This window comes from Terrapene carolina, unplaced genomic scaffold (assembly GCF_002925995.2).
Source record: "Terrapene carolina triunguis isolate 2854851 unplaced genomic scaffold, T_m_triunguis-2.0 Scaffold69, whole genome shotgun sequence".
Lineage (NCBI taxonomy): Eukaryota > Metazoa > Chordata > Testudines > Emydidae > Terrapene > Terrapene triunguis.
This window is the reverse complement of record NW_020664420.1, coordinates 52,633,656-52,650,008: the sequence shown is the minus strand read 5'-3', so window position 1 is coordinate 52,650,008 and position 16,353 is coordinate 52,633,656. Positions and strand designations below refer to the sequence as shown.

Below are 16,353 nucleotides of genomic sequence, written 5' to 3'. Positions count from 1 at the left end.
AGCAGGGGAGGGGGCGGAGCGTTCAGGGGAGGGGAGGAGGGGGAAGTGAGCTGGGGGCGGGGTGAAGAGCTGCAGCGCGGGGCCCTCTTGGCGCGGGGCCCAATTCAGCCGAATCGGCTGAATCGGCCTAAAGCCGGCCCTGCTGATCAGCAGGACTGCCGGTGGGCGGGAGGCGCTGGGAGTGTGGGGGAGCTGATGGGAGGCTGCTGACGTATTACTGTGGCTCTTTGGAAATGTATATTGGTAAATTCTGGCTCCTTCTCAGGCTCAGGGTGGCCACCCCTGATTTATGCAATATCTAGGAAGCTATTTTACACATAACTTTGAGTAACTCTTTACAAAAGGCTAGCCTGATCAGAGTTATCTACTAACAGCTTCAAATCTCTTTTTTGTATTATTATTCTGGAAGATTACCTACCAAGCATGGCATCCGTCTCTGCACACATAGCATAATAAAATGCTCTGATATCTCTGATTTCTTTCCTTGTAAACTGTCCAGTGCAATTCTTGGTGTAAGAAGAATAATAATCTATTGGGTGCATGTCTGAAAGAGGAGGCCATTTTGGAATTTTAATGGCTTCATACGTCACCTAAAAACAAGAGGAAATTGAATTATTTTGGCAAGTGAGTGTAATGCTTTTACAATGGATTTGAGAAAAACATTAGTTTAAATCAGAAATTCTCTAACTGTGGTCCACGCAGCACCTGCTTATTATCTGTTATATTCCTGCCACTTTCTCCTTGTTTTCTAGATACTTTTACAGATATTCAATCACCACCTTGCAAAGAAGAGCCTGGACATCAGTAAAAATCAGCTGGAAAACTAGAGTAGGACCCAGCTGCATGTGACCTGCCAGCTGATATCTCAAAAAATAAAAATAAAAATAGATAAAGGACATAGTCTTTTAGAACTATATTCAGTAACTAATCTCAGAAGTGTGGGCATAGCACCACATAAAAGAAAGATGTTGTACCATGTGCCTCCACAGGACTAGGCGTTATCTGGGAAAATAGATCAACATGGCAATTTACTCTTTCTGGGAAAATTTCCAGAAGAGCTGGTGTGAAATTTGTATCTTGGAAAAAGAATTCATATGGGTAGTCTAATTTTCAAATATATACTGGATATATAAATTCTGGCATTTGGATGCTCAGATTGGCATTTAGGCCAGTTTTATGCCTTGTGCCGATTTAAATGCCATGGTCTATAATGGATATTTTCTATTTAGGCACCACATTTGTAAACTGGACCCTGAATATAAAAATAAGCATTGCCGTTTGACTCAGATTTTAAAATGTTTGGTTTTTTTACTGCTCAAGAATTAATTATTTCTAAATTATATATTTAGAACTGTGAATTACATACTACGCAATGTGAAACCTCTATGACTTAAAAAAGTAAAAAAGTTTATTAAAACTTTCATGATCTTACTAATTAATAATCACAGCTGAAGGCAGGGTTGACAAGTCCTAGGTCACAATGTACTAGCAGGTCCTGGGAGGCTTACATGCATTTTAGGAAGGCAATGGAGACTGGGCTGGGGACACTTGGCACCTCAAAATGAATTAATAAAACTGACATGTCAGGGCTTGTACAGCAAGTATTTACAGCAGCATGTAAATATCATCCTAAGAAACAAATTCATCATCAACAGAACTTATTTTTTATTCTTGATGAAAATACCACAATATAGACAAAACTCCACAGGCTCTAATGACTTTAGATTCTAAATATGTATGTATGTGTCCTATGGTAGGGGAATATTGACAGAATTTGTGGGACTGATAGAGGACAAGCAAGGTACATCTGGAGCCTCCATTGCTCATTTATTTAATGCTGATGGGGTGCTGAAGCATCAGAGATAGAAGAGTTCAGCAGTGGAGAGAGTTCCCCAAACTCTAGCTAGTGCTACAGACTCCCCACAGCTGCCACTGAAATGTCATTTCCATTACCTTTTCTTGATTAAATACACTATTATTGGGCTAATTAAGAAGGGAACAAAACCAGACTCCAACTCCACCTATCAGCTGACAGTATTCTGTTTCAAGCCAGGGCATGTTGCAGAGATAGCAATTCTCTGTTGAACGAATCCTTGTCCATAGACAAGAGAAGTACATCAACACTCACCCTGTTAGACCTCTCTTCAGAAGTTGGTACCTTTAACCACCAAATACTATTGTCCCACCTTTAAGAGGTTACAGGGTGGTACAGAAACACTTTGAAATGCCTTAACTTCCTCCTCTCAGACCAAACTTGAGAGAAATTATGGCCATTCATGCCTACATCTCCAAAGTCCTCACCTTCCACAAAATTCAATATTCTCTCCTATATTATCCAACATTTATATGAAGTCATTAAAAGAGCTGGTGAGACAGCAAGGTCTGAAGTGCCAGCAGCATACATTGACAACACCTAGCTCTTTATCTCCTTTACATCAAACGTAAACAGCAACAGCTCCAAGTTTTCTCAGTGCCTAAATGAAATGAGAAACTGGCTACACCTGAATTCAGGCAAGAGTGGAATACCAGTAGGGAGAGAGAAGTTCCTCAAACAAGGTGGTTCTTCTAGAACATTCCCCATTATTCAAGGCCTCTGCCCTCACATTAAGTCAACATCTGTGACTGGCCAGAAGATTGAACTCCTCCTATAGGCCTTAGACCTGACAATAGTGATCCATTAAATTAACGATCTCTATGCTTGATTGTTGCAACTCATATTCAGGAACAAAGCCATGTGCCCTGGAAAAGCATCAATCCCTACAAAATGCAGCAGACCATCTGCTTAGCAACACAGGGTACTAGAAACATCATGCTGATGCTTCACTCTGCAGTAGCTGCCCCTTGGATATAGAATTTAATTCAAGGTCTCTGTCCTCATATTCAAAGATCTCCATGAGATTGCTCCTAGCTACTTGAGAGACCATGTCTTCCTCCATAACCATGACAACTGTGTTCAGCTGGAACCATGAAATAGTCAACAAATGGGGGAGGGTGGCTCATAAAACCAGGAAAAAAAAAAATCTTCACAGAAGCTGGCCCTAGCTTATGTAACTCCCTCCTGTAACAGATCAGAATGACCACAGGCCTTCCTGCATTCAAAACTAAATGTAAAAACACATCTCATTGACTTTGCTTTCCCTTAACATGGTGCTCTCACATACAACTCAAAATAAAACAATACATTTTTGAAAAATTTAAAAAACCTCATAATAATCTAACTACTTTTTCCCAGGCAAAGAATGAAGAAAGAGAGTGATTGTTATTTTTATTTTTAAATGCTTGAAAGGGTATCAGATATTATGGTAAGGGGGGGGAGGCATCAAATTACATAGGTAAACTGACTTTACAACACCCCAGTAGTAAAGACTGGGCAGATAAATGTAAAGTCTCTTCAAAGCCTACTGCTGAGTTACTGGGTTGTGTGAAATCTTGTTGCCATTTAGGCAGTGGGAGCCATGGTAACTAATCGAGAGAGCTTTGTGACAATAGTAAAACTGTATTTGTGGACAATACAAGAGGCAGATAAACAGAAATTGTTCACTCCTTCTCCCAGAGAGAATGGTATCTGCTGATTTCCTACACATGGAAGTAGCTAGATTTTTCTTAGCATTAGAATGAAAAACTGAAAGAGCTAGATTAGTAACCAAAGCATCAGGTAACAGAAAAGACAAAAAGTTACATTGTGCAAGGTCATTGATGTAGCACCTTTGCAGCCATTCTGGGTTAAGATCAACCTGCCAACACAGAATTCAGACACAATTTGATTTTATATAGCATCTCTTGTACCCAAGTTGCTACCAAATGCTTTACAAAACAATGAGCTAGACACTAGGAGTGCAAGGATTGTACAGGCAAACACCATTAAGTGTCCAGTTTAATATACACTCCTTTTGGAATCAGAAATGGTTTTACTGAGTCGGGGAATATTGGCCAAGAGAGACTGGAGTTGTCACCTTCTTTTTTCACTTCTACCTGGGCAACCTTAAGAAGTATGCTTAACATCTCATCCACAGATGTCCTTACAAGTCCACTATAATATCAAAATTGGGCCTGAGCCCAAGTTTGATGTGAATTATATAGTGTGCGAAATAAGGTACTGTACATACTAAATGCAGTTGCAAATTCGTTTTGATTTAAGTTTCTGTACATTTTCACATACCTTTTCAAGCCAATAGGGAGATGTCAGAAATGTAGAGGACCCAAAATTTTCCCCTGTAGAGGGTGACGGGTATGGATGTGGTAAATTTAATCCCAAGTAAAGAACAAATGGTTGACTAAAGTTAGTGGCTTCTTTCCTTATCCAACTTGCTGCTTTATCAGTATTCTGCCAATCTTTTTCCATTACTCTCACAAATGTCTTGTTGCCAGTAAGATTCACCATGGGTCTGCCTTCTTGTCTGAGCAGGAAATCAACATCCCTTGTCCAAGCTTCCACACGGTTACTGAAAATACAAGACTGCATTCAGTGGAAAGCATTTCCTTCTCTTTTCCTGCAACTAAACATCTAGTAACATCACCTCAGTTTTAGAACATCTTTCTAAATTTACAACTGCATTTTATTTGCATATTTCTATATATAATATTAGTGTTATTAGATTCAAATAACCAACAGCTAAACTGTATATTCATCACTTTAGTTAATATTTTTCCAATTTGGAATCTTTTTTTTTTTTATTCCTGGTCATTTCATGCCATAGGGCTCTTTCTTCTGCCTCTGATCCACCTCCCAGTTCTACTTCGGCAAATGAACATATAGACACAGCACTTCCAAACCTTGTTGCCACATCTTCACTTAACGGATTCTCTTTGCTTTTTGCTGTGGCTTCATCGCTCATTCTACCTGCTACATCTAGTCTTGAATTTTTATTATGTAATCTTATTTTCTACTGGACCCTTTCAACCACCTAGAGCATCACATCTTTTGAAACCATACCATTTTATTTTGGATTCTACGATACCACTTTTTGTAACACTGCCACTTTGGACCAAATCCTCTACTGACTTTCCTTGTGCAACCCCGCTGACTCCAGATGATAACATTATCAGAGAAAGGGGGAGCCGGCAATGGAGCCCCAAGAGGCACAAATGAAACAAGTTTCATTATCAAATATGTTTTGAGTCAGATTTTCAGACAATTACTGAATCTCTAAAATCCTGAGAAATCTGAGCTGCAGAGGACTCACTCTGCCAAGAAATGAAATGACACCAGAAGTATCATAAACAAAGATTGGAGAGTGCCACTCCACCTTAGAAACTTTCTTAGGAAGAACCTTTTTTAAAGGAATGATAAAAGAAAGTATGTAGTGGCAGATTCCTCAGGACTTTAGCCATGTAGTTTTGTTAAAGTATAGTGCCAATTATATTTCAAAGAACATTTATGTACTTTTTCTTCCTCATTTGGAATTTTACAAATAAGTTTTTAACTTTTAGCAAAACCTTTGTATCTCACCTTTATCAATAAAACAATTTTAGGTCTTTTTAAATCTTGTGTAGTTATCTGCATTTTCAAGATAAACAGGTTTCAGAGTAGCAGCCGTGTTAGTCTGTATCCGCAAAAAGAACAGGAGTACTTGTGGCACCTTAGAGACTAACAAATTTATTAGAGCATAAGCTTTCGTGGGCTAGTGGGTTGTAGCCCACGAAAGCTTATGCTTTAATAAATTTGTTAGTCTCTAAGGTGCCACAAGTACTCCTGTTCTTTTTTCAAGATAAACAAATGTTTGTTATGCTTAACTGAATTAATCACAAATCATCACGATTTATCTCAGTAGGAGATATAATATTTATTGAACCTAATTTTCAAAATATCAATGTGATGGGGAGTACTACCCCTTTACGGGACAGTCTTCCATTTATGGCCAAAACAGGCAGGAGGGCAATGAAAAAGCATGCTGCCCTATCTCGGGACTGTATATATAAATAAAAAAGCTGAGCAAGACAGAAAGGGATGAGAAGCCAAGCTGGCTGCTATAGGTTGCAGGACCTGGGACACTAGCTGAACCTGGGCCTTAAAGACTTTGTTTTCTGACTAAGTTTGGTTGCTCTGACTCAAGGCTCTGAGGTAAGTGCTGGATGAACTTGGTTAAGCTGCTCCTTCCCTGACTTGATGCCTACGGGAGAGCCTGCCTGTTCCACAGAACAAGAAAAGAACTAGGAATTCTGCTGGCAGGGGTTGGTTTGGAGGACTTAAGCGGTCAGTTTGATTTTTGCCTCCCAGTTCTTGCATACTGTACAGTTAGGCATCCATTGCCTGTACAAAGAGGTGTGTGCAATTATGGTTCAGATTTTTTGTGCACATTGTATACTATATTCAATGTAATATCGAACTTAAAATATAACATATCTATCTATCTAGATAAAGTTAGTTTGGGGCTTGGGAGAAAAGGAATGGAACAGGTCACTCTCCAGTACTGGAGCAGTGGGGAGAGGTATTGACAGGTCCCAAAGGAAAACAAATCTTCAGGCAGGCAGGCGGGCAGGGAGAGAGAGAGAGAATTGCTGCAACAAAAAGAATGGCAGAGAAATAAATGGGGCAACCTCTATTCCCCATAAAATGCACCATTAACTATATTTTTATCCACAGATTGAAAGGAAGTAAATACTAATGGAGCGTCAAACCAATTGAAGGCAGAAATTTGTATTTTCTGCTATAATACATCATACAATTTTAATTAAACCACAGTAAGAAAGTCAGGCAATTTGTTTAAAGGGGTCATCTTCTCTGCAAAGAAGACATGAGAGATCCACAAACTGTAAACAAAGACTAAATTATCAGATGTCAGAGTTCAGGTGGAAAATGAGTTACTAACGAGAATTTAAAAGTTTTGAAATGAATCTTAAACAATTGCTTATAACACTCATAATGAGAAAGAAGTAGGATCATACCTCCTTTGCTGACAGATGGTTCTCCAAAGATAGCAACTTAGAGAGTGGAAACAAACAATGAAGAGATAAAGGACAGAAATATAATGTTTCTTAATAATGAAGAGAAAATCTTAAAAGCTGGAATTATTACTATTGTATAAGTGAAAACATATAAAAGGCCACTGTCAAGTAATTTAATTCCCAACTGAAATATTTTAAATAAAATTCTTACATGTCTATAGCACCCTTCATTCAAAAGGGCCTCAAGTATAAATATACAACATTGCTAAAACGTAGTCACTACAGTACTTTGATGGAAGGGTAACAGCTATCCAACAAACAATAGTGGTGATTGTGAAATTTTGGCCAATGCCTACATTATAACCTTCCTCATTTCCTTTTGATATAAGTACTGAATTTTTTTAAACAGCTGAAAAGCGTCATGGTTTATGTTAGTAACAATGAAGAGTCTGTCCAAAAGTGTTCAACTCCTCTGATGCTCAGATGCTGCAAACTGAACTTAAACTGGTCACTGATTTCCCCTGTGTGTGTGAGATCTCTGTTGGTGTAAAGGTGGAGGCGGTAGTATATGTGCCTCCTACTCCAGCTGCATATCTCTGGCATAAGCAGGAAGGAGGACTTATTGGGTGAGCTGAGAGTGTGATAGGAGTCAGTCAGTAGTAGAAGGGGGTGTGCTACAGCTAAGCTCCCCTACACCTGACCTCCTTGTGGCATTACAGAGCTTACATCAGAAGTGGAAGTTACAGCAACAAAGTGCCTTCTTAACTGCTGGAGCCTGACAGTCAGGGACCTGGGAGCTGCAACTGGCTTCCTGCAGCTGTCACTGTCCACAATATCAAAGAATTGACACTCCTGTCTATTGGATAAGATGTAGAACTGTGTCAGTCATTAAAAAGTCATGGCTCTTTTTGGAAGAATAGCAGTTGGTCCCAATGTCCTTGACAAATTCAAAGTAAATTAGTTACATTCTGCCACATAAATTTCCCATGTAGATGCAACTGGATACAGTTTTCTGCTGAGCACTGTTAAACACCTGCCATGTTCCAACCCATTTCAGTGCTTGGTGATGTCATCCCTATATAACACAATACAGAGCAGTCAACTCTGTTCAGTGGCTCATAGAAAAAAAATAAGACATGGCCCCTACTTCAAAACAAGTGTGCAATCTACTTTCAAATATGATGCAATAATGTGGGTCACAAAGCAGTATGAAGGTGAGGATAGGGACCAAGTTTACATCAATGAGATTATGTAGTCATCGAGCAAGGCTAGCACACAGCATGATAGGACAAACATTTTAAAAATTTGATTTGTATATTAGCCCAGGATGCATGTTCCATCTGTATGTTCCACACTGGATTCAAAGCACAGCCAAAGAGTCATCAAACCAGGCATCACTGGTGAACTGGAAGAGACAGGGTCACTGTGATCAGATACAGACTGTCCCTAAATAACCTCAAAAGCATGTGGCAAAGTTTCTAAAGCATTTCACGATCTTTAGCAGAAAGATGTTTGTGACATTTGGGGGATCACCCAGACCAGTAAAGGGTTCTGTCACCACCTGCCTTGAAAATCTAGGTGCCTTAATGCTATGGCTCAGAGCTGACACACACCAGTAGCCAAGAATAAGAATTAACGCCTCAACCAGACTTCCACCCGCAAGTTACTGATAGCGGGGTGACCCCAATAGCCTTTCTGGTCATGAGTCTCCCCAAATCTATTCCCTGAGTTCTTAACAACAAAACACTCAGACTTTTCCCTTCCGGTTCACCATCCCTGAAGCAGGGAAACCTGCCCCCCCCCCCCCCCCCCCGTTATCAGTCCACTTGGGCTGGGACACTCCACCAAGATTGCACAATATAGACCTGCTTAGGGTAAAAATAAACAAAACGTTTATTTAATAGAAAAACCACAGATTCAAAGATGAAATAGTAAGAATAAGCAAACACATACAAGTTACACAGAAAATAAACATGAAGACACAACCTCAGGCTTTATGATTCTGTATTTGTTAAATTCCCTTCTCTAAATACTCCCTACCTATTGCCTCTGAACAATTTCCCAACATGCCCTCTGTCTTAAAGAAGATCCAGTGTTTCAGACAGCAGCTTGCTTAGATGCTAGTCCTCAGGTTTTGGATATGCTTCACTTTAAACATGTTCTCTTTTAAAAGGGTTTGCAGTTTTTGTTCTCTCACACTCTGAGACTATGGCAATTCATGGTTACGCAAAGCAGGGGAAACTCCCTCCTTCCTTAATTTTGCAAGACTGGGGTTTTCTTTTTAGTTTCAGTGTCTTTCCATTAACTTTAATGATCCAGGACCAGTCCTATTCAACATATTCATAAATGATCTGGAAAAAGGGGTAAACAGTGAGGTGGCAAAATTTGCAGACAATACAAATTTACTCAAGATAGTTAAATCCCAGGCAGGCTGCGAAGAGCTACCAAAGGATCTCTCAAAACTAGGTGACTGGGCAACAAAATGGCACATGAAATTCAATGTTGATAAATGCAAAATAATGCACACTGGAAAACATAATCCCAACTATACATATAAAATGATGGGGTTTAAATTAGCTGTTACCACTCAAGAAAGAGATCTTGGAGTCATTGTGGATATTTCTCTGAAAACATCCACTCAATGTGTAGCGGCTGTCAAAAAAGCGAACAGAATGTTGGGAATCATTAAGAAAGGAATAGATAATAAGACAGAAAATATCATATTGCCTCTATATAAATCCATGGTATGCCCACATCTTGAATACTGCATGCAAATACGGTTGCCCCATCTCAAAAAAAGATATATTGGAATTGGAAAAGGTTCAGAAAAGGACAACAAAAATTATCAGGGGTATGGAACAGCTTCCGTATGAGGAGAAATTAATAAGACTGAGACTTTTCAGCTTGGAAAAGAGACAACTAAGGGGGGTTATGACTGACGTTTATAAAATCATGACTGGTGTGGAGAAAGTAAATAAGGAAGTGTTATATAAATAAGGAAGAACTAGGGGTCACCAAATTAAATTAATAGGCAGCAGTTTTAAGAACAAACAAAAGGAAGTATTTTTTCACACAACGCACAGTCAGTCTGTGGAACTCTTTGCCAGAGGATATTGTGAAGGCCAAGACTATAACAGGTTTCAAAAAAGAACTAGATAAGTTCATGGAGGATAGGATCCATCGATGGGTATTAGCCAGGATGGGCAGGGATGGTGTCCTTAGCCTCTGTTTGCCAGAAGCTGGGAATGGCGACAGGGGATGGATCACTTAATGATTACCTGTTTTGTTCATTCCTTCTGGGGCAGCTGGCATTGGCCACTGTCGGAAGACAGGATACTGGGCTAAATGGACCTTTGGTCTGACCCAGTATGGCCGCTCTTATGTTCAGCATGGTCTTTCCCTGGGTTGTACAATGCTAGGTGCTTGGAGTTAGTTTCGTGGACATAGCAAGCCTGAGAGGTGCCCCTCCCTGCCTGACTGCTTCCCCACACAGCTGTGAAGTGATGCTGTGGTTGCATCCTGGTTACAATTACAAATGTCTACACATATATACATGCATACATTCATAACCATAACCTGTATACATATCTCCTAAGGACCATCAAATTCAGAACATTACAAGCCTTCATAAATGACCTTACTTGATATATTTATACACAATAACACTGTATACAAGTTGATTCGATTGTTCATTCTTTGGGGTTCAGACCCCTTGTGGCATCTGGACCCTGATTGTCACCGTGTTATTTAATAAAATATTGTCCACAAAGGAAAAAAATCTTTAAGACATCTGTTTCCCTTAAAATGTTCTCAAAAGAAAAAATGTAGAGACACACCCACACTCTTTATTCTAAAGAGTATTTATGAAATTAAATATGTAATTCAATGTATTAATTTAAAATTGCAGGCAGCTAGGCTGGACTGGTGGTCTAGTGGCAATACAACAAACTGCTACACAGACAATTTAAATTTGGCACCCCAGTTCAGTCCTTTGTTCTGGGCTTGTAAATCTGGGAAAACTGCTGAGATAACAAGAATCAATTCCACTCCCTAACTGGCCAGAAGAATCCTCATATGTCCAGAACGTATTGTTTCCACAGAACTCTCACCTCCTGCTGGCCTGGAGAGTAGAAGTGAACCTTGATCTCCTGAAGAGTGCAAAAGTTAATTTAGGATGAAATTCTCCCCTGTACAGAGGGCCAGCAGAAGGCCTGTAGCCCACTTAAGCTCCCAAAATGGTGGACAGGCCTTATACTAGTCCTTCGTATACAAGTGAACTTCACCTTTAATGTAATGTTCTGATTATTCTGTATTATAACTTTCAAGGGGCTGTAACACAATCAGAGTTCATTAGCCTTTTCTCTCCCCAAAAGTTATGTTGTTACACTTTAAAAAGTGAGATCACACATGCACATATACATTATAAAGTTTGCGGACGATACCAAGCTGGGAGGGATTGCAAGTGATTTGAAGGATAGCATTATAATTCAAAATGATCTGGACAAACTGGAGAAATTGTCTGAAGTCAATAGGATGAAATTCAATAAGGACAAATGCAAAGTACTCCACTTAGGAAATAACAATCAGTTGCAGACATACAAAATGGGAAATGACTGCCTAGGAAGGAGTACTGTGAAAAGGGCTCTACAGGTCATAGTGGACCACAAGCTAAATGTGAGTCAACAGCGTAACACTGTTGCAAAAAAAGCAAACATCATTCTGGAATGTATTAGCAGGAATGTTGTAAGCAAGACATGAGAAGTAATTTTTCCGCTCTACTCCACGCTGATTAGGCCTCAGCTGGAGTATTGTGTCTAGTTCTGGGCACCACATTTCAGGAAAGATGTGGACAAATTGGAGAAAGTTCAGAGAAGAGCAACAAATATGATTAAAGGTCTAGAAAACATGACCTACGAGGGAAGACTGAACAAGTTGGATTTGTTTAGTCTGGAAAAGAGAAGATTGAGAGGGGATACAACAGTTTTCAAGTACATAGAAGGTTGTTACAAGAAGGAGGGAGAAAAATTGTTCTTCTTAACCTCTGAGGATAGGACAAGAAGCAATGGGCTTAAATTGCAGCAAGGGAGGTTTAGGTTGGACATTAGGAAAAAATTCCTAACTATCAGGGTGGTTAAGCATGAGAATAAATTGCTTAGGGAGGTTGTGGAATCGCCATCATTGGAAATTTTTAAGAGCAGGTTAGACAAACACCTGTCAGGGATGGTCTAGAGAATACTTAGTCCTGCCATGAGTGCAGGGGACTGGACTTGATGACCTCTCAAGGTCCCTTCCAGTCCTATGATTATTCTGCAACCGATCTGCAGCTGGTGTAAACTGGCATGGCTCTGTTAATTTCAAGGGAGCTATGCTGAGTTACAGCTGCGGAAGAGCTGGCCCTTAGTTTGTATATACTTCTATTAGCCATACTCCTCAAATCTGATTAATCATGCAACAGTGACAGATGCCTGGTAGCTGCCAGGATCATGCTATGATGCATTCATATTAAACCATTTAATATGGTTGTATCTGATCACATACTTCCTGCACATTTAAGAAATAGAAACTTCACATTTGCAAAGATTATTTTTTCTTATCAATGCCCTAACTGCAACAGTTTCCTAGGACAAATGGAAGTTAATTTTTTTTTAATAAAGTACCAGGAAAACTAACAGACCATATTCTTTGTCAGATAAGTGTCAGTTAATAGATATATGTAGGCTTGGAAGGATTAGATTTTTAATCGGTAAATGTTGGTAAACGTCGACTTCACCATACATACACAAACCACTGAAAAAATACTTCCGTTGATGCTAATCAACATTTACAACTAGGCAAAGTAAAAAAAAAAAAATGCTGCTTGAGAACTCAGAGTTTGATTTAAGGGTATTTACGTTGTATATTTTGACATGTGATGTTGACAATTTCTGTTTTAACAGTTATAAAGCTTTAACTTTTTGAATCTCAACCTCTACTGTCTTTAAATATTATGCAGCGGAGGGGGGAGCGGCAATAAATTTCCCACAACTGTGAAAATTTAAATAGATAAATATTGAAAAAAAAAGTTTAAAAATAAACATTGATATCCATAAAAATTATATACAAAAATCAAATTCTGCCAAATCTAGATATATGTTTAGGGCAAACTTTTGCTCTGTGGTTCAAAACAGAAGCAACTGCATGTTGTATGGATCAAATCTATGTTTCTGAAATATCCATATCTCTATTGAGCCTAACAATCATACATCACATACTGAGAGGACAGCTCTGTTTCTCTTTGCAAGCCTTCTCTTTACCAGGAAACCAAAGCAACAGGACTGCGCTAATTAACTCAACATGCAACAGTAACCTTCCTTATATCTATTCCACACTATTTATAGATTATTTAATTGGCTAGTTAGACTTTTTAAATGTCTACATAGATGCAATTAGAATGAGACATTTTTCTGTAATAAAAAATCATAAGAGTTTTTTTTAGTTTTCAATTAGAGAGAAATGTATTAAATTTTAAAATTCCACTTACATATACACTAAAAAAGGCTGACTCACCATGTATTTGTTTTCATTTATTCTCAACCTCCACCCACTTTTGTTCAAGAAACAGTAAGGGCCTGATCCTGTGAAGTGCTGATCCCCCTCAACTCCCACTAAATAGAAATCTGAGAAGGCTCAGTAACTTGCAAAAGGCTTTCAGCATAGCAGGTTCAGGGCATAAACCACAAAGATAAACACTGACTAAAATCACTGAGCTTGATTCACCACTATGTTACTCAAGTTTGTCAGTGCAGAACCACTGATTGTATAATATTTTGTATTACTACTGAATCTACCTCAAGTTCCTGAAAATTCAGCTCTGGGTGACTAAACAATCATGTAAATACATGATAATATATAAATTAATAATAATAATCTCCTCTGTATATCAGTTTTGCTTGCTTTCTTTTTATTAAATAAATTTAAATATGTTGGCTTCTTCTTTCTTAACTGTTCTAGACAAACCTGAGCATTTTAGGGTTTATTTAGCTGTATAGAACAAGCAGCGATGAAATTTCATAACGGACTGTGGAGCAAGGCAGAAAGTAACAAAAGTAACAAATTAATATTTTTTGCTCCATGATTTTTTCCACCATAGAGAATTAAAATTTCTCAATTATCCAAACTTTAGTCAGCTATCTAGTCAAACTGTCATTCAACTTTTCTAGGTTGTGTCCATACTACAGTAATCAAAACTGGAAATCAAACAGACTTTGAAAGGATTATACTAAAATAGCTCTACCGGCAGCAGGTTAACACAAATTCATTTCTTTCCCCTAGAGAAGGAGGAATTCCAGATGGGTAGATTTAGGCATAGGCACTATAGGCCTATGTCTATGGCCCCTTGAGCCATGTTATAACATCAGACCCTCAATTTTCATAAAGACGTTACTAATCCTAATGGCTACCAAAAAAAGCTTGAATATGTGACCTAACTGTAACCAATGTAGTGACATCTGCCCAAATCTGGTCACCCTGAAACAGCATCTTAGAGCTGTGAATTTCCCTATGTATCAATATGGAATATCAACTCCAAGATCCATTGCCTTGGGGGTGTTTCATCAACACCACAACAACACAAGACTGAATGGCAGAAGGAGAAAAATTCAGTGTGCCTGCTCATCCAACCACTGAGGCAGATAAACTTTGGCTGCTGAGGTAAGTATTCAGGTCCTCCACTGACCATGCTGTTTCCAGGGGCGGAGGCCTCCAGCTAATGCTCCTCTGGTATTAAGGGGGCTCCAAACCACTACCCCTCTCTCTAGGGTGGGAGGGTGACCCCCTGCTGCTGTGTGTGTGTGGGGGGGGGGGGGGGGGGGGGGGATATGGGGGCTCTAATTGCCTTAATCTGGCCCTGTAATAGTGTAAAGGATCATCTATAATAGTGATGAGGATCACCTATTTTATTCATTTTACACCCTTCCAAGCCTTTGGAATGAGACCCCAATCTTCCTGAAGCTTTTGGCTCTGGGAGCAAGAACAGGGATTCAGTGTTAAATCTGGAGCCCAGATCTGTGGGTCTGACCAAGTTTTCTTCACCATAGCCACTTTTGTGCTCCGATAATCTTTTGGGAAGCTAGAAAACCGTTTAACCTCTATCATGAATTAGTGTAAATTAGAGCAGCCCCGGGACTACTCTATCTCGCAACATTCTCTTAGGAGCCCATTATGCTGGTTGGAGATCACTTGGACTTCAAAGCACTTTCTCCCCCAGGAACAGGAACCAAGAGGTAGGATTTAGAATGGGTAATTCCATTTGCATGACAGGTGGGGATGCCTCGACAGATGAGGGGCAGTTTCTGGTATGTAGCCATGCAGAAAATTTTCATCTTTCAAAGTAATTTGCATTTGCCTTAAATAATTTTATTCTAGACACGCCTGCAAAAGAATGAATCATCCACATAACCATTTATTACATAGCACAAACTCTGACCCATTGCTTTCTCAAAGAAAGATTCTGTGAAGGTGCATTTGAGGTATTTGTATACAGTTAAGATCAGCTATGCTTTTTAAAAAGTATGAATAAACGCAGTACTCCACAAGTCAGCGATGCACATCTTTAACCTACAAAAATACAAACATATGTAAATTGTTTTCTTCCTTTACAGTTAGTTTTACCAAAAATGAAAAAGGGGTGTTTTTTAATTCTTTTACAAAGTAGATTATTGTTACATATGCTGTCCATGCATCTATTTCTTACTGAAAAAGAAAGACAAAAATTCATCAGAGGTTCTGTAATGATAAAACCTGAAGATACAGTAGGGTACATATATTCATAGTTCAGATGACAAGTTATGTAAAGAGTCACAAAGGGAGAGATTGCATTTAAGGTAAATTTACATACAATGTATTACAGACTCAATTCACTAAAGAAAGTTCTCATTGGCAACGTAAGATTTTGCTGTAGATTCTTCATTCAGAATCACCCTTTCTTTCCAGTGTAGAACCTGAACTTTGAAAAACCTGTGTTCCTTCATCTGTAAAATAGGTTACCTACTTCAGATGAGGATTAGCTAATGTCTATAAAGCACTTGGAAGATGAAAACTGCTGTGTAAATGCTAAGTATTAATAATTAGCAAAGTCTCCTTTCAACATCTGATTACTCATTTCAGATAGGGAAGGGAGTGAAGGGTAAAGAAAATCTGAGATATTAGTTTAGTAGAAAAGAAGGAGAAATCTCAGTGCTAGTACCATTAAACATTTCGACAGTGGACATAATCAGAAACTAGGAAAATTGTGTACCATATTAAAAACTGCAAAACAGGCAGTTTTTATATGTACTTGGGGAAGCCACAGTAACACTTATCTACTCCATCTATTTATGTCGTATTATGACTATCATTGTGAAAGATGTTTGGTTCCTTAAAATTTTTGCTGTTTTTCACGGCTTGCTTTCATTCACAACTTTTCTTCACAGAAAAATTTTGCAGCAACAA

The 16,353-nt window shown here is 38.8% G+C and overlaps 1 protein-coding gene across 1 annotated transcript in view; it reads right to left on the bottom strand.

Annotated features, from left to right (window-relative positions):
• Window positions 1–16,353, bottom strand: part of ARSK (arylsulfatase family member K) — a 48,458-nt gene that overhangs the window by 20,451 nt on the left and 11,654 nt on the right. Inside the window, exons 4-5 of the mRNA XM_024206822.2 lie at window positions 4,160–4,442; window positions 419–590 (exon numbers count right to left, since the gene is read on the bottom strand). Coding sequence (XP_024062590.1) covers window positions 419–590; window positions 4,160–4,442 — 455 coding nt within the window. The remainder of the gene's footprint in view (window positions 1–418; window positions 591–4,159; window positions 4,443–16,353) is intronic.